The sequence below is a fragment of the Nycticebus coucang genome, chromosome 12, assembly GCF_027406575.1.
Source record: "Nycticebus coucang isolate mNycCou1 chromosome 12, mNycCou1.pri, whole genome shotgun sequence".
In the NCBI taxonomy this organism is placed as follows: Eukaryota; Metazoa; Chordata; class Mammalia; order Primates; family Lorisidae; genus Nycticebus; species Nycticebus coucang.
This window is the reverse complement of record NC_069791.1, coordinates 37,939,750-37,959,567: the sequence shown is the minus strand read 5'-3', so window position 1 is coordinate 37,959,567 and position 19,818 is coordinate 37,939,750. Positions and strand designations below refer to the sequence as shown.

The 19,818-nt window shown below is 36.0% G+C and overlaps 1 protein-coding gene across 1 annotated transcript; it reads left to right on the top strand.

Annotated features, from left to right (window-relative positions):
• Positions 1-529: 529 nt before the first annotated feature.
• Positions 530-19,579, top strand: CMAS (cytidine monophosphate N-acetylneuraminic acid synthetase). The gene is made up of 8 exons (XM_053556525.1): positions 530-912; positions 8,733-8,875; positions 9,029-9,184; positions 12,602-12,735; positions 14,645-14,739; positions 15,127-15,298; positions 16,052-16,205; positions 18,999-19,579. The coding sequence occupies exons 1-8, from the start codon at positions 653-655 to the stop codon at positions 19,187-19,189; spliced, it is 1,305 nt and encodes a 434-aa protein (XP_053412500.1). The 5' UTR covers positions 530-652; the 3' UTR covers positions 19,190-19,579.
• Positions 19,580-19,818: the final 239 nt, after the last annotated feature.

Here is a 19,818-nt window from a genome sequence, read left to right as displayed (position 1 = left end):
AACCTGCTTTTTATTTTTGTTTTCAGTTTGGCTGGAGTCAGATTTGAACCCACCACCTCCGGTTTATGGGGCCAGCACCCTGCTCCTTGAGCCACAGGTGCCACCCAGAGAGCTGAATTTTTAAATGTTCAGATTAAGGTGCCTGTAGGATGTTGGAATGTGGTGCTGCGTAATCTCTTGGAATAAAACATGTCAGAAGCATTGAAAAAAGATGAATGTTTAAGACATACATTTAAAATATAAAATTGACCCGTGTTAGGGTACAGCAGGGTGTGCAGCAGGAAACCCACTACAATTCTTAAGTGGAGAGGTTCTTCAGCAAAAGATCAGTCATCCATTTTGCTTATTTTGGAAATCTCCAGACACTGTCAAGCACCCCAGTAGCCGCATCCCTCCAAACATTCCTGCGCTCCCTCTTCTTGGCTTTCCCTGCTTTGGGGTTCCCTGGTCAGAGCGGCCTCGGCCTTACGGACCCGGCGGGGTGGCCGCGGACTACAGTTCCCGGCGTGCCCCGCGAGGGGGCGGGGCGGGGGCGGAGCGTGGAACTGCAGCCGGTGCGAGCAGTCGGGCGGGGATCGGGCGGCGCCGAGCTGAGGTGGCGAGGGACCCGCTCCCGGATGTGGAGAAGCTGGGGAGACTGCGTGGGAGGAAGATGGACTCGGTGGAGAAGGGGGCCGCCACCTCCGTCTCCAACCCGCGAGGGCGGCCGTCCCGGGGCCGGCCCCCCAAGCTGCAGCGCAACTCTCGCGGGGGCCAGGGCCGAGGTGTCGAGAAGCCCCCGCACCTGGCGGCCCTGATTCTGGCCCGGGGCGGCAGCAAAGGCATCCCCCTGAAGAACATTAAGCACCTGGCGGGGGTCCCGCTCATTGGCTGGGTTCTGCGTGCAGCCCTGGACTCGGGGGTCTTCCAGAGGTGCGCATTTGTGAGAGTGGGCTGCGCGGCCTGGGCGGGGGTCGGGACGGAGACTCCGACTAGGGAGGGTTGTGGGTCCCGGGACGTCGCTCCTGGAAGGGGCGTGCAGGATCCGGGGAGTGTGGGGCCTGGCCGAGAGCTAAAGGGAGGACTCCAGCTCCTTCCTTTTTCTGTAACTGCTAATGGTCATGACCTGGGACAGTTCCTCACCCCGCCCTTGAGAATGCCTGGCGTAAAAGGGGGGACGCCCCCTTTCCTACCTCCCTTCCGCCCAGCTTGACCTTTGGGGAGAAAGTGAAGGTAGCCGCCCCCATCACCCTGTGCAGTGTTTGTGACAATACGTCAACTCCTTAGACAGGGGCCATTGGGACTCCCCTGTTGCTCGCTTCTCTGGGAACTGCTTGGAGCTGATCAATTCCTGAGGCATCAGGTTCTTGAACGGAGTCTAGTGTCAGGGTGTCAGAGCTGACAAGCTTAGCTTGGAGATCCTTTCCTAACCTTTGAAAAAAGTCTAGCAATCTGCCTGTGAGTCAGCACAATCTAGAAAGCTCCCTACGTCAACGCTAGAGACGGTGGGGAAGGTATACCGCTGGCTGTTTTATGACATACTTGTAAATGGTTTTATTATACCTGTAGAACCTTCTCTTCCCCAAGAGCAGTTTTCATTGTGCATCGTTCAGAGACATTGCCACATTGGTCAGGACTTACAAGCTGATGTCATTCATAAAGGATGGGAGACAGTTTTGTGCCAGGAATGAATTTACACATACTGGCTTCAGCCTAATTACACTTAGATTTGTTGTTGCCATGAAAATTAATTTATTTTACCTGTTGGTATTTTTTTTTAAGAGGTGGCTGATTTTGAAGCATATTAACTACTCATAGTTAATTACTTATATTGACATATGGGTAAATGATTTTCATTTAACCAATCTTGTTTTAAAAGGAGACACCAAAAAAAAGAAGTTTATGCATTTCTCTTAATGTTTCAACCCAAAGGAGGTCCTGAGTGGAGCAAGGCAAATAGGAGCTGACACCCAGAAGATAACACTGATGTAATAGGAAGTGTACAAGGAAGAGATAGGGAGGGACTTGGGGATTGTGCTCAATTCAGTAGACATTTACCGAGTCCTAATTTCTGCTGTACACATCCAAGGGAATACCAGGACATAAGTGGTATGGACATGGTTCTTGTCCTTGTGAAGTTCATAGACTTTTGGGTACAAACTGCAAAGAAGGACTTGGGGAAGTAGTTGTGTCCAGGCTGAAGTAATATAGTAAAATGCCATTTTAGGGAAATGAACTAGAGATCAAAGTCATAGTTACAGTTGATTGAGAATAAAACTCTCATTTACAACATTGGGGTTGCATCTGGTATGTCAGGAAATGCCTTTCAAACTGGCTTAACGAAAAAAAAAACAAGCTTGTTTCAGGGATAGTTAGATCATGACCAGGAACAGTTAGCCTCTCCCCACCCTTGAGCATGCCATTCATTGACTACTGACAGCCGGCCTACTATGTGACAAGCACTATTCTATGCTCTGAACCAGTTATTTTAGCAGTGGCAGTAGGGTGTTAGTTTCAAAAGTTTCTTAGTTTCAAAAGAAGTATCAGGAAATGCCTTTCAAACTGGCTTACCAAAAAGGGAAATTTTAATATGGAAAGACAGTCAGTATATAAACAAAAGGGGAAAGGCTTGGTTCAGGTATAATCAGATCATGACCTGGGACAGTTTCTGTCCCCACCCTTGAGAATGCTGTTCAATGAATACTTGCATTTTCTTAATGTTTCAACCCAAAGGAGGTCCTAGGTGGAGCAAAGAAATAAGGAAGACCATCCTTATGTGACAGGCACTGTTTTATGCACTGGACCAGCTGTTAATAGCAGTCTCAATAGGGTCAGCCTTTAGTTTCATGGGGGTTGCGTTTTAATAAGGAGAGACAGTCAGTATACAAACTAAATTAATATATATGGCATCAGCTGGTGATAAATGTTTTAAAGGAAAACAAAACATGGTAAGAGGATGGTGCCCCAGATTCCTTAACTTCTTAGGTCTAGATAGGCACTTCTTTTAACGTGTCAAAGTGGTTGTACTGGAAACAAACCTCTGCACTGAGAGACTCGACCAAACCCTAGCATAGCTTGTAGGTAGCTTGAGGCCATGTCCCTAGGATGGTTTCCATTCTCCTTAAAATGCTGCCAAGAGAATTTCCTGATTGTTCCATGAAAAACCTGGTGATAGGCAGATAGGCCCCTGAATCGCCTTTTAGAGCAGGTATTATAGAAAGCTTGCAGTTATAAAAATTTTCTGTCCTTTGAGATATAACTCAAACTATTTCTCTATGAACCCAGAGCCCCTTCTCAGTGAAATGCAAAATGCTAGGAAATAACTCTCATTCTCCTTCCCAGACCCTGTGGGAACTAACTTTGGTGGGCACCTTGTTGCACTTCTACTATTGCCTTATATCATAAGGTTAGAAATTTGTTTCTCCTCCAGATCAGCTCCAATTAACAAATCTACATGGCCTAGTCACAAGGACTAACCCTTGGCTTAACACTGCTTAGCACCTTCCCTCAGCACACCTCAGTCTTTAAAGTCTCCAGCCTTTTGTTTTCAGGGAATTTGAGTTGAGTTCATGCTGGGCTCTTCCCTATTGCAGTAGTTACAACATATAACTTGTCCTTACCAGTTTAACTAGGATGGCTTTGTTTATCCTTGACAACATTCTTCATATCCTTCCAGGTTTAAGTGTAGTCAGAAAGAGCTGCTCTCTTTGGAGCTTTAAAAAAAGTCTCATGGCACCTCTTTGGGTCCCTGCTTATTTGTGAGCACAGTGCTTGTGTTGGTACAGTTCAGCTACATCTTTCACTCTTGGAGCCAGGAATGGAGCTCCCACTGAAACACAGGGCAGGTTCATACAGAGGGAAATTGGGATACAATTACCAAGAGTGAGAGGAATAAGATTATGGGAGTCAAAACCTAACAGCCATACCATCACACAGTAGGGATTTTGCTATGAAATGATTGGAAAAATATATGTATATATTAAACATTTTCCTTTTTCTGTATATTAAGATGCTTTAATACAAAATTTCTTTAAAAATAAATGATTCAAGTATCAACGTTTTTTTTAACCAATTAGTTTTATTTCATACATCTTGAGTATGAGCTTTTTGACTAGAGGGATGGTGTTTTGTCCTTTGACCACCTATGGTATCTGTCACTATAACATAATAGCGAAATATGACCACCTATGGTATATGTCACTATAACAAAATAGCGAATTTTAAAAGAAATAAAACCATATTTCCTTCAGTTAGCAAAATGAGCATATTTTTAACTCTGCCTTTGCTAACTTACAATATTATGTAATAATGTGAATTTACTCTTCAGGTCTCAAGACTGCTGACTATATAGCATCCTTTCCAGAATTTAACTCAAAAGGTAATAGAAGGGACCAGCACTACTTTCTCCATGAAGCCTTTTCTGATCCCCTCATTGAAAAGTAATTGTGGGTGGCTCATGCCTATAGTCCTAGCACTCTGGGAGGCCGAGGCAGGTAGATTGAGCTCAGGAGTTCCAGACCAGCCTGAGCAAGATCAAGACCCCCGTTTCTTAAAAATAATAATAATCGGGCATTGTGGTAGGCACCGGTAGTCCCAGCTACTCAGGAGGTTGAGGCAAGAGAATCACTTGAGCCCAAGAGTTTGAGGTTGCTGTGAGCTATGATGTCACAGCACTCTACCAAGAGCCACAAAATGAGACTGTCTTAAAAAGAAAAAGAAAGAAAAAATAGTGCTTTTGTTTTCCCATACATAGCAAAGTTGTTCGTACTTTCATGTAGTGCATGTGCTATGCAGGGAGGTCAGATCATAGACCTTGGGGTCTGAATTCGCCATGTATTAACTGCATGCAACCTTGGATAAATCACTTAACGTCTGTGCCCCAGTCTCGACAAAATGTACTTAAAGATCTACCTCATAGGCTTGCCAAGGGAATTAAGTGAGATAATGTCTGTGCAGCCCTATGGAGCCTGGCACATCATATGTGATCTTTTGGCAGTTTTCCCTTACTTTAGAGGTTTTTACTATCTTCACCTCTTTCGTGGGCCACAGTTTCCTTTCTTATAAAATAGGAAAGTTACAATTTTCAGAAGTGTATCTAGTGCTAGTATTTTTTGACTTTGAAGGGTTAGTGGAAATGTGCCTATATTTTCTATTTCAGTGGTCTACAGACTTCTTTTCTAAAGGGCCAGATAGTTAATATTTTAGGCTTTGCAAGCCAGATGGTCTCCGTTGCAGCTCTGCTGCTCTGCTGTTGTATGTTGTGAAAATGGCCATGATAGTACATAAATGAATGAGTGTGGCTGTATTCCAATAAAACATTACAAAAACAGGCTGAGGAGTGGGCTGGATTTGGCCTGAGATGACCTAGGTAAAAAGCTTCTTGTGAGCAGGTACTATCCTATTCATTTTTCGTGTGCTTTATATATTAGCTCTTCAGTTAAAATGTGTTGATTTGAATTTAATTGACTTGCTGTAAAGCTGCAGGAGGACTTTGGGGTGCCCTTCATACCTTCCACTCCCTTATTTTTTTCTTCAAAATATTTACCTTAGAAGACAATGGAAGAAAATTGTAACTGTCTGATTTTTTTTTTTTTTTCAGAATTAGAAGATACCTTGGAGATTATTTTGTTCAAAACTATGATTTGACTTAAGAGAAGCCGGTTTCTCTGTCCTGCTCAGAATCAAAGCTAATAACACTCTTGAGGTTGCGAGGCTTTACATACTAACTAGGGTAGTTAGCAGATGATTTTTTTTTCCATTTAATAAAGTGTTATTACTAGAATTGCCTTTGTAAGAGCTTCATTTTCAACAGTGGTTCAGTGCTGGGTAAACAAACTTCAGAACAAATTGATTTTTAAATATTGCCTAACATAATTGTGAAAAATAAATGTCTTTAGTTTCATTTCTAGGATATAGATTTATGATTAATGAAAGGCCTATGCTGTGTTATTATCCGTAAAATGGCATTTATGATTAAAATTAATTGTCACAGGTTGATATTCCTGTTAATCCTGTTAGATGTAGTATAACTTTATTCAAGGCCAAAGCCATTGGCGTTAGACTTTGACATTTATTCGACTTGATTTTAAATTTTGTTAGGCCTATTTGCTCACTTGTTTATTCTTTCTCTTTGCTTATATTCATCTGATGCCCTTAGACCGAAGGAAAATTATCTACTCAGTCCCTTTAATAGATGCTCATTTTAACTGTGCATATGGGATATGATTTTCATATTTTTGTATTCTTAGCATCATTGCCTTACATAATGCATACAAACTGAACATTTGGGCCTTAGAAGATCTGAAAGCAGAACTTCAGTTTTCCTTCCAGCAGATCTAGTGTGAGGATTAATTGAGATAGAGTAGATGTTCCTTTATTACCATTCCTATTTTAGTATTTTAAATCATTAACATTTATTAAATGTTTATTCTTTTGTAAGTGTTTTATATTTAATCCTCCTAACAGCCATGTGAGGTACCCACTATCATCACTACCTCCATTTTACTGAAAATTAAGGCATAGGGAGATTATAGATTTTTCCCAGGGTCCTATGTTAGCATGGAATGAAGCCAGGATTTGAACCTTTCTCCTTTCAGAGCTCAGCTTATGCTCTTAAACACTTACTGTTTCATTATTCAATACATATTAAGCACCTGGCGTGTACTAGGCACTGCAAAAGTACTTTGTAAAAAGTAAATCATTATCAAGAGTATAGTTATTTAATTGGTTTAAAGGAAATTATAGTACTATGTTGCCCTTAGTCACTTACATTAGACTAAGAGCTTCTCGAGAAATGGACTATATCTATGTTTTCACATCCCTAGTGTCCAGAATAGTATCTGGGATAGAATAGGCACTCAGTGAACATTTCATGAAGGAATGAAGGAAGAAAGGAAGGAAGATAAATAAGTAAACAAACTTTAAACTTCTATTATTTTTTTTATTTATCTTTCAAACATTTCCTAAAGATCACCAAACCCTCTGGTATTGAATTTTCATTACAATAAAGATCAAGATAGTAAAGTACATGTCATTAGTAATTTATTTCAGTTAATAAATTAGACATAAATAAGATGTCAGAACACCCATGTCTTTGGCTTTTCTTATTCACTTTTTACTATATTCTATTTACTACCTTATCGTCCTCCCTTTACTTCTCTATTTTAAACACATGCTAGCTGGGCATTGTGGTGGACACCTGTAGTCCCAGCTACTCGGGAGGCTGAGGCAAGAGAATCATGTAAGCCCAAGAACTGGCGGTTGCTGTGAGCCGTGTGATGTCATGGCACTTTACTGAGGACGATAAAGTGAGACTCTGTCTCTACAAAAAGAATAAAAATAATAAAAAAAGAAACCACACTGAATTTCAATGGTACTTTACTTTATTATATACCTCTGACCGTGGCTTTTCTCCAGTGAAAGATTGATCCTGAAACTATTTCAGATTTCAAGAGGGAGGAGGATGAGGACTCCTGTGTCCTACCTTTCCCCAGTGACATGAACAGACAGCATCAGACTTCTGACTCCTGAGTCAGTGGCTCATCTTGTTTCTCAGGCTTCCTTTTGAAACACTTCATTTTGATTATTGACTTTATCCCTTGATTTAAATCTTTCTTCTACAAATATTAAAAGGGAGCAAATGAAATTAATAAATGAAATCCAGAGTTATTTGAAATTTTTCTTTAGTTTCTCACATTCTTTCTTCACTTTTGATACTTGTGCATGGACATATGAAACATGCAATTCCCTTTCCATAGATAGCGAATAAATGGGATGAAAGAAAAAAATGTTTGTTCATTATGTGTGTATGTATGTCAAAAACTATTAAGTCACAAAAATACCTTTGTGTAAAATCACTGTTCAAAGTGATTTGACTATTCTGAATAGAGTCATATCCATATCTGCTATTGCTAGCAGTGGAAATTTGTGAAGGTCCAGGAAGCAAAACTTCGGTAGAGACTAGCACCCAGTCTCTAGTACACCTCCCCTAAATAATATTTTGTCTTTAGTTGTCATCTGATAAAGTCTAAATAGAGAAGTAGTTAAGTGTGGTTAATAGAATGTTAAATTAAATTTTCCTGAATCCATCAAATTGTATCCACCACATCTGCTGTTTTCAATGGCTGTATGATTCTGTGTTCAATTATCTACATACTCGTTATTAAGAAAAAGAGTTGGTTTATCTGTTTGTTTTGAGCCGAGACTTGTGCATTTTTTCTCTGTTAAATCTGAAACAGTTTTACCTTTATAGTTTGGCTAAGTGAAGTCCATTTTTTTCTTAGCAAGTATATTAAAGTACTTTACTATAGCATATTGGATTTGGATGGGAATAATAAGCAGGATCTTCTTTGCTTTCCTTTAGCTTTGACTTTTAGTGCTATTTTTCTTAATATACCAGTAATCCTAAAAATAACAAATTTTTTCTTCCAATTTTAGAAAACTATTTCTAGGGCTACCTAAATAATATGTATGTAAGTAATAGGTAATGTGCAATTAATAAAATATAAGTCTAAGTATACTATATCTAAGTAAATCTAAGTATATCTAAGACAACACTTCTATTCAGATACTAATATAATTTACATAAAACTAATTTCTTTACATTTTATATAACTTTGTATCTGTAATATTATTTTGATGGTATAAAAACTATTCTCAAATTATGTAAGCTGTATTTTAGGGTTACAGAGCTATACTTTGTAACTAGTGATTTATTCAGCTGTTTAATTTTTTTTTTTTTAATGTCTGAACAGTGTGTGGGTTTCAACAGACCATGATGAAATTGAGAACGTGGCCAAACAATTTGGTGCACAAGTTCATCGAAGAAGTTCTGAAGTTTCAAAAGACAGCTCTACCTCACTAGATGCCATCATAGAATTTCTGAACTATCACAATGGTATGAGTTTGATTAATAGTTTATTCAACATTTCATGTAATTTCCACCTTTCTTATCTTACAAGACCTATTTTAATATTTGAATTCAAAATCTTAGTCTTACTTACAAGGGACTTTATTTTGATGTCTTTTTCATTTGTTTTGGCTTTTTAAGAGGTTGACATTGTAGGAAATATTCAAGCTACTTCTCCGTGTTTACATCCTACTGACCTTCAAAAAGTTGCAGAAATGATTCGAGAAGAAGGATATGATTCTGTTTTCTCTGTTGTGAGACGCCATCAGTTTCGATGGAGCGAAATTCAGAAAGGAGGTAATCTGTTATCAGTCTATTTTATCTCATTTTACTGAGAATCAGGTTTTTTTTCTAACTGGACAACCTTCTTGCAGAGATAGAGGATCAATTGTTTTGTATGTAAATGTTCTTTAGGAGTGAGGAGAGTATAAAGGGAGCAGTAAGAGAGAATATCTGATTCATAACTGTCGTAGGTAATGACATTTATAATCAGTTCTGAATCTTCTCATTGAGGTAAGACAGCTAGACCAAATTAATACTTTGCTGCTGTAAAGATTATACTTGCATACTTGAACTTGTTATAATCTACCTTGGAATCAGTATTTTACAACTTTACAAATAATTAAGAACCTTACACTAGCATGGTTCTGTTTATCCCCTGCCTTTCATGCTATTATTGAAAAGTCTAATTCTCTATGTATTATAATCCCACAATGCATTATTGTTATATTAAACAATTGATAGTATTTTTAAATTATTTTAAGGTAATCTTTTATCTTCACCCTGCATATTTATACTTTCTGTTAACTATTTATATGTTTCCATTGTGTAGTATGGAACAATTGGTGACAAATTCTCTCAGCTTTTGTCTAAAATATCTGTAATTTGCCTTTATTTTTGAAGGATATTTTCATTGAATATAAAATTTTAATAGGCCTTATTTTTCCTTTGAGCATTTGAAGATTGCATTTTTAAGATGTTATTCTTTTGAAGATAGATGCATATTTAAGATGCGTATATCATTCCATTGGCTTCTTCCACCCATTTTTTTTCTGAAAATACATCAGCCATCATTCTGACTGTTGTTTCTCTGAATATAAAATGTCTTTTTTCTTCAGGCTGCTTTTAAGATTTTCTCTTTATCTTTAGTTTTCCAGTTTGACTCTGATTTATATGGCTATGGTTTTCTTTGTATTTACCCTCCTTGAAATTCTCTGAATTTCTTTTATCTATAGGCTGATATCTGTCAGCTTTCAAAAATTCTCAGCCATTATCTCTTCCAATATTTTTTTTGCCACGTGGTCTCTTATTTCTTTCCAGAACTCCAATTTACATAGATCATAAACAATTTTATGGTGTCCACATGTCTCTCACATTGGTTCTACATTTCCTATTTATTTGTGCTTCATTTTAAGTAATTTCTACTGACTTAGATTTGAGTTTCTTAAATCATTTAACCATTTCTTCTGACATGTCCAATGTGCTATAAACCTTATTTAGTGAGCTATTTCTTCTATGATGCGTTTTGGAGTCCTTTTTAAGATATTCCTTTTTCTGTTGAAATTCTCCATCTTTTCATTTAGGTTTTTAAATACTTTTCTCTGATTTCTCTAACATGTTTACTATAGTTATTTGAAAATCCTTGATTGCAGATTTCAACATCTGTGTCATTTGTAGTTCTGTTAGTATTATTACTTTTCTCTTGATTGTGAGTCACATATTTTTTCTTCTTCATATATCTCATATTTTATGGTATGCCTAACTAGAGTGCATATTTTTGTCCAGATACATACCCTTTCTTTTATCAGGATAAGGGGCTAATAGTCACTTTGATCCAATTAGGATTTAGGCTGACTCGAAACTTTAATTTCGGTTCATCCCTTCGTGCAAGTGTCTCATCAGGAGATACATCTTGGCACCCACCCCTTCCTTCCCCTTTTCTAGCAGGACTTTTGAGTCTAAGCATCACAGTACTATAATGCTGTCTCCCTGCCTTCCAGCTCATTCCCAGCTTCCTGTATCACAGCATATTCAGCAAAAGTCTTATATTTATAAGTGGAAGCATTAGGTGTAAAGAGCCTGCACTATATTTGGGGTTCCTACAGATGACAACCTGTGACTCAAGTCCACATGGCCATTACAAACTGGTCTCTCCTTACCCCTGCAGAATCCCCTGGTTTTGTCAAGTTTGATTTTTCTCACACTTTCTCTTCTTACTCAGCAAATATCTCCAGAGAGAAAGCAGTCATTAATCCTAGGAAAGACTTGTCCCTCTCTTTCCTTTTCTTCAAAATACCACTTGAATTGTCTAGTTTGTTTATTGGCTCTCTGCACCACTAGATTGCAGACTCCAGGGGGCATAGAGAGAGTTATATTCACTGCTGTGTATGCAGAGCCTGTGTGAGTAAAGCTATGCTGCCTAGGGCTATTCAGTGTATATTTGCTGAGGTTTTTTTTCCTCAATTGTTTCAAATACTGGTGTAGAGTTGAACAGAGAGGATGGTTTACTGAGAGAAGTGATTAGAGGTTATTCTTAGAAGACTTTATACACAGAAGTGACAGCCAGAAATGAGGAAAGATTATGAAGAGTCAGTAGCTCTTAAACACACACACTCAAATTTGGGGGAAGTGTAATGAAAAGGCAAAGAAATCTCTAATCTGCCAATGCCAAAGTCATTATTTACAACATTATGTTATCGTTAGTGTTGATGTCGCTGGGCCTTCATTATCAAGTAAGATAATAAATATAATTTGGTATTGTATTTAATGTATGTTTAACTACTAGAAGAATATATAATGTATAAACATTTTCTTCAGTTATTATAAAAGCTTTGATAATTTAATGGGAAAATCCTTAGTTTTGTATAATAATTGCATGAAAGTGATTTCTCAACTGCAGTAGATAAATAACACACAGTATTTCTCTTGATATGGAAATGTGAAATAGGTTAAAGGGCTTAAACACTGAAAATGGGTATTTTATGACAAGCTTAGTTCTTGTGAAGGTTACCCTGATGTCCTTCCAAAGCATCATATACGTTTAAAAGTCAAAAACCTTAATTATTAGATTTCTTTGTAAGATATTTTATTTTTCTATTAACTATTAGAAAGCAAAGATAAATCATCAGAATTATTTATTCCTTTAAAAAGCATTTATAATAGACATACTCTTATTTGACAATGTGAATGTTACTTTCTTTGCATTACTATTATTATTATTGCTTAATACTTCATTGCAGCAATCACCTGATTTCTTTTCTGAATGTATTTGTCTTTGTTTGTTCTTTGTGAGGTTTTTGTTTCTGGTCCTTATCTTAAACATTGTTACTGTTGTTAAATTTTAAGGCTTTTTAATTTTGTGAAGGCAAAAAGTGGAAGCCCTAATGAACACATGTATATGTGAAAAGAAAAAAATTGAGGAAGAAAACCTCAGCAAATATACACGGAATAGCTCTAGGCAGCATAGCTTTACTCACATAGGTTCTGCATACACAGCAGTGAATATAACTCTCTCTATGCCTGTGAAGTGTGCAATCTAAAATAGCCAGGCCTTGTGGCAGGCAAAAATAAATAAATAAATAATAAAAAGGTCCTTTTAGTTATTCATCTACATCTACATTCTGAGTTCATTTTTATTTGCTTTTTTTGAGGTTACTAAATGAACACTTTCTATATTCAAAGCAGTGGGAACTGACTGTAATTTTCTGCTTTTAGTTCGTGAAGTAACTGAGCCTCTGAATTTGAATCCAGCTAAACGGCCTCGTAGACAAGACTGGGATGGAGAATTATATGAAAATGGATCATTTTATTTTGCTAAAAGACATTTGATAGAGATGGGTTACTTACAGGTTTGTACCTTCATTTTCAAAATTCTTTTGAACCCTTTCGTAGATATACTTTGAGTTCTAGGGACGAAGTATGGCAGTCTGTGAAGTAAGTATCAGAGGGAAGGCAGCAGTGGAAAAGATTATCATCTGAGGCATCTTTCCTGCAGGTCTACCCCAGGGGTAACCATTAAGTACAAGGGATGTACATTAATTGTACAAGGAATTCTGTTATAATGATAAAAAATGAACAAAATAGCCTGGGTGCCAGTGACTCAAGCCTAGCACTGTAGGATGCGGAGGCAGGAAGATTGAAATTCAGGAGTTACAGACCAGCCTGAACTGTAGTCCTAGCTACTTGGGAGGCTGAATTAGGAGGATCACTTGAACCCAGTAGTTGGAGGTTTCAGTGAGCTAGTCTGATGCCGTGGCACTCTAGCTTGGGCTACAGAATGAGACTCTTGTCTCAAAAAATAAAAATAAAAACATCAAGTACTGAATGTCTATACATATCCTGCTATTTAAATTATTCCATTATTCCATTCAAAATTGTAATCCATGTTTGCGTTATAGTTAGGTCGTGACTGTAACACTGTGGCTGTAACTTCCATTATTTTAAAAAGAAAAAGAATGTAACAAAGGTGAAAGAAGCCAACCTGGGGGTCCGGAAAATCAAATTCTAGTTCTGACTCTAACTTTAGACAACTATGTGACCTTAACTGTATCATTTTATCTGTTCTGACTCCAGCAGCTCTCATTTTAAAATAAAGGTTTGTATGTCTCTCTCATCTTTAGCACCTACAAGGTTGTCTAATATATTTCTTAATTCGTTAATTTTAGTTGTAGCTATTATTCAACACTTCTTCTATACCATGGATTGTATGAAGTACTTCACTTAGGTTGTCTCATGTAATCTGCATAGCCACTACAGGAGGTGGACGTTTCCATCCTAGTTTTACAGAAGAGAAAACTGAAGCTCTGAAAAATGAGGTAGTTGACTCAAGGCAAAAATTATCTAGTAAATGGACCCATCAAGATTTAGATTCAGGTCCTGATATTAGTAAAAAATTAACATTAAAAAAAGAAGAAAAAAATTTCTATGTAGTAAGAATTTTAATGTGATTCATGTGCTGAGGAAAAGAGGGAAAACTATTTTTTCCAATCTTCTGATCAGTGTATAGTCAAACCATAGACTGGCTGTTTAGTTAAATTTGAGTGTTCCGGAAAATGAAATTTGATCTATATAGATACTGCCCTTCCCAAGATCCTTTCTAAGGAGGACTTTCCTAAAGTGTGGAGAAAAATGATATTTCTTATTGTTAGAAGATCTGTAAAAAAACCTGACAATTCTGAAAAATGAATTTTTCCAGTAATTGATCTAGTCAGGTAATTACTGTCAGAGAAAAGGCAGCTTCTCTTGCCTGCATGCCCCAGAATCAGAGGACTGTCCCTGCCTCTGCCTACACGTGACTGGGACACTACTATCTGTTCTCACTTGTAGCTCAGGGATCTAAGACAATCTGTACAATAGGGGCTACAGTTATTTTTCCAAAAACCTTCATACTGCTTTTGGGTGATGATGGGAGAAACTTCTGGGGAAAAAAGGGATAAAGGAATTTTTAGAAAATCCCTTGTCAGAATACTTGAGGATGAGTATTATTTCTGCTTTTTTCAATCGTAAAATAGAAATCTTTTTTTTTTTTTAAACTAGGGAACTTGAACCGTATAGCTAGAAGTTTGAAAAATGTTATTTGTTTTTTGTGAGCTTTGTCCTCTAAAAGCAATTATTTTGCTGTATGTCACTGATTTTACTGTGTTATTCATTTTTCTCTGAACTATAGAAATGAATTCACTGTTCTGTATAATAATAAAGCTTTTGATAGATATGAATGAATGTTAAAAACAGCACTCATGATGTTTGCACTATCTTTAGGGTGGAAAAATGGCATACTACGAAATGCGCGCTGAGCACAGTGTGGATATAGACGTGGATATTGACTGGCCTATTGCAGAGCAAAGAGTGCTAAGGTAAAAAAAGGAAAAAAGAACTTGTATGACCTTTGCCCTAGACCCTCACATCATTTGTAGCAGACGTTTTGAACCATACTTTTACATACTGATTTCTGATGCTCCAAACATCTTATGATCTTTGTACTTAGTTTGCCCATGTGTGGAACACATATGTATAAAGTGTGCCTTTACATGGCGTACTCAAGAAATGAGAACACATAATCTGGTTAGATCACACATTTTTTAGTTCTTGAACTGTAGGTTGAAGTATATATGTGAAGTAAATTTGAAGAGTGATATTTGAATAATTTGAATGAAAGACAAGTTATTCAGTTCAACTGGTGTTAGCCAGATAGTAAGGAGTGATTAGTATTGTACTCAACAGTCTATTTTGGCTTCTTATAGATATGGCTATTTTGGCAAAGAGAAGCTGAAGGAGATAAAACTTTTGGTGTGCAATATAGATGGATGTCTCACCAATGGCCACATTTATGTATCAGGAGACCAAAAAGAAATTATATCTTATGATGTAAAAGATGCTATTGGGATAAGTTTATTAAAGAAAAGTGGTATTGAGGTATGTGCTTCTTGAATATAGCAATATTTTAAAAGATTTTGATTTAGGGTTAAACAACATGCAAGGAAGTAAGAGGTTTAAATCTTTAGTATTAACTATTAAACTATGTGAAAGTTGGCTTTCCTGTGCCTAGAAAATTACTAGACTGTTTACTTTTAGATAAGTAGAATTAAGAATTTGTCAATCATCAAATAATATTTCTTATTAACTCAATAAGTATAAACATATTACTTTTAAATAGAAGCTATTATTGCATAAGATTTCTATAAGAAAAATTTTCTAAATCATAGATGTTGGCATTTAGAAAAAGAAAAAAATCTTATGAATGTTTACAAATTCAAATTAACTTACTATTTAAGTGTGTTGTTTAAAAATAAAGGCTAAGATAATTCTCTAAAAACCTTATATATGTATTACTAAGCAGTACAAGAGAATGGTTATAAACTTTCCTCTGCATAAACTGAATTATAGGAAAATCTTAGTGTATATTGTATTTTTTTCCCTATAGGTAGAATTCTTTCTATTGTAGAAAACAGTGGTCTCACTCTTACTGAACTGTGAGAAATAAAACAGACTTGCTTTGAAATGTTATCATTTTACAATGACAGTTGATTTTTCTTATTTGGATATTCAGAAAGTCAAAGGGCTACTCACATATGACTGGATTATTTACAGGGTTTTATTTTATTGTGAAAGATTTCTCTTTTCTTCACTTTCTAATTTTTGTCTACCCCCACACTTGCTTTTTATAAGGTGAGGCTGATCTCAGAAAGAGCCTGTTCAAAGCAGACACTCTCTTCCTTAAAACTGGATTGCAAAATGGAAGTCAATGTATCAGACAAGCTAGCATTTGTAGATGAATGGAGAAAAGAAATGGGTCTCTGCTGGAAAGAAGTGGCATATCTTGGTTGGTATCCCTTTAGCCATAGTAAGATGGACCACAATTTTTTTTAAGAAATAGATAAGTAATAAAATTCTCCAAATGGGCACAATTGTAAGGAAATAGGAACTCTCTTGCACTGCTGATCAAAGTATTAAATTGAAACAGTCCCTCTGGGGGTTGGTTTGATGATATGTATCAAATATAGATTTCTAGCACACACTATGGAGTCCGATCTCGCCACCGACTAGCCAGTGTTGATAAGGTAAACCATGTTTCCTCATTTGTAAACTGGGGTTGCCAAGAGTATGGTTCTTAGAGGAGTTAATAAAACCATCTGGGTAAAGCACTTAGTAGAGTTTCTACCATGTAGGAATTACATTCTTAATAATTTTTTTTGCTATTAGTAAAATGTATGTATTTTTAACCTCCAAATTCTAATTACAAGAAAGAAAATGGACAAATGTGCCAATAATGAAGGAAAAAAGAACCCACCTAAATATTCTGCAAAAAAACCCCCAGAATATCCATAGTTTGGAATACTATGCAACTAGTACGAAAAATTCTGTAATCTGTATTTATTGACATGGTCAGATGTAACGATAAGTTTTTCACTTTAATATTAGCAAATAGATTTATCGGTTCCATGTGATATATAGTCATGAAACTGGTAGTCTGATGATGTCAACATTTTAAATATTAATAATGACAAGTCATTGAGATGCATAATAATTCTAATTCATGTATGAAAGAAATGTTAACAAGGGTAGTATGAGACTCAAAAGAAGCAAGCATGAAATCTTTTGGGAGCATATGATGTAACGACTTTAGGAATAGCCTTTAAACTACACATGAAGATTCAATGGAGAAAAATACTATAGAACATTGTTAAAGAACCATCTAATTTTGTAAGAAGAAAATAATTTTAATGGAACATACAGAAAATTCCAGCTATACTTACTATCTGTGGGACCTTCAGTAAGCTTCTCTATACCTTAATTTTCTATTTACAATATAAATATAAACCAAATTTTATAAGGCCATTGGAAAGAAAAACAAAGATAATATAAAATGCTTTACATCGTGCCTGCCTACATGTAGTAATAATAATAAATGTATATTTATATAGGTAAAATATATATATCCAGGATTTTGTGTCAGAATTATATATGCCAAAATATTATCCATAAATAGTGATAACTAAGATGATTTTGTTCTTTAGTTGTCTGTATTTTTTAAAAAAGTTTTAGCCAAGAATATACATTACTTATATGACATTTTAAAGATGCTATAAGTAAAGCAGAGGGTTCAGCCAGGTGTGCTGGCTTTTATTATTAAATAAAAGTGTTATTTTTGTAGTAATACATAGAGCACATAACTGTATAAAGGCTGAGGCTGAAGGATTGCTTGAAGCCAGGAGTTTGAGCCCAACCTAAACAACATAGCAAGACCCCATCTCTACAAAAAATAGAAAACTTAGCCATATGTGGTGGTGCATGCCTGTAGTTCAGGTTATTTGGGAGGCTGAGGCAGGAGGATTGCTTGAACCCAGGATTTAAGGTTGTGGTGAGCTATGATGACAGCACTGCCTTCTAGCCTGGGCAAGAGAGTGAGACCCTATCTCAAAAATAAATAAAAGTAAAGTATTAAATAAAAGAAATAGAGGTTAAAAAATTTAGAATATAGTGAATAGACTCCAAAACTTTATTTTAAAAATCAGTGTTTTACATAGAGCACATAAATGTATAAAAATATATTTCTTAAAAATAACACTTTTATAAGTAAAATAAATAGTGCTTAAGGACCAGATTGTGTGAAGAAATACTAACTTGAATTTTCATCATCTTTCAATGAAAATTCTAATTTCAATATATTTAATAATAAGAGAAAAAATTTCAGTAAATAAATGTAGAACAAATTTAAAACAAGCTTTTTTAAACCAGCATTTTATTAGTAGTTTTACTCAGAATGTGAATGTAAGGTACTGGGAGCTTCTGAAATTTATCCTATTCCAAAAGGGGAGAGGGAAGAGAAAGGACAAAATTATGTCAGTATGATTTGTTTTTTGACACATTAAAAATAACAATTTTTTAGTAAAAAATGGCATACAAATCAGAACTATTACAGATTATAAGACATTTAAGATGTATATCAACAAAGTATATGAACCTTATTTGACTCTTGATTCAAACAAGTCAACCATCAAAAGACAATTTTGAGACAATTAGCGATATTTGAACACCTACTAGGTTATTAAATGATAATTAAGGTATTGTTTTTATGAGTTTGATAATATTGTATCACTTTTAAAAAATGCATTTATGTGTTAGAGATGAATGCTAAAGAGGTTTTGTGTAAAATAAGCTATCTAGGAATTTCTTCCTCTCCCTCCATCCAGAAAAGTTAGGAGGCAGAATATAGAGAAAAATACATATTGGCAAATGATCCAAGATACGGTAATCATATAGCATGAAACTGGATTCTCGTATGTATTTGAAATTTTCCTGAATAAAATACTTTAAGAGTTTGTAATTTATGCATGGAGTTACTAACAATTGTAATATGCACAACAAGCAGAAAGTGTACGCCAGTCTCCTTCTCCAGCTGATTAAAGTTGATTTTTGATTGCTAGGGAAAACCCGAGACCTCAGTTGTACGTGAAAATGTTTTTGTTCCACGTAGTCTTTAGTATTCTTATATGCAGTTCCTTTAGGTCTTACTGGATTTGCCAGAGTTACTTATTTGTTGCTGTTTACATTATTTAGCTAGAATATTCTTTGTCTCATTACATGCTCACTCTGTATTTATTTTACTTGATAGGAAATGAAGTGACTGATGAAGAGTGCTTGAAGAGAGTGGGCCTGAGTGGCTCTCCTGCTGATGCCTGTTCCACTGCCCAGAAGGCTGTTGGATACATTTGCAAATGTAATGGTGGCCGTGGTGCCATCCGGGAGTTTGCAGAGCACATTTTCCTACTAATGGAAAAGGTTAATAATTCATGCCAAAAATAGAAATTAGTATAATGTTGGAAAAGAAAGGATATGGCTTTCTTCCGCCAGTTTGCTTTTATTTCTGATTAAGTAAAATTCCATGTGATTTTATTTGTGATGTATCTTAATATCTTTTAAAAGCAAATCTTCTCAAATTACCATTCCAAACCTATGAAATAATTGTGCTCTACTTTTCTCCTTATGCAAGATAATTATTTAGAGATTGATTATAGTCTTTCTCAGATTTTTAGTAAATGCAAGTAAGAACATCATCAAAATTGACTTTGTATTGTACCCTGTAAAACTGTGTGTTTGTGTGCTTTCACTGATGCTGGGATTTTATTTATTTGGGGACAGTGTGTCTGGTAAGACATGCCCTTCAATTAATAAAATTACATTTCACAAACTTGATGAAAACTGCCTTGTTTCTATAGAAGGAATTTACCAAGCATTTTCTTTATTTCCTTTAAACAGTAATGTGATATTAGTGAAAAACAAACCCTGGACCCCAGGTGTACAGCATCTTTATGTGTATACATACAGCATGCACAGTTGTCTCTCAGTATATGCAGGAGATTGGTTACAGATCCCCCAGCATATACCAAAATCAATGCATACTCAATCCTACAAAGCCCTGTGGAACCAGCATA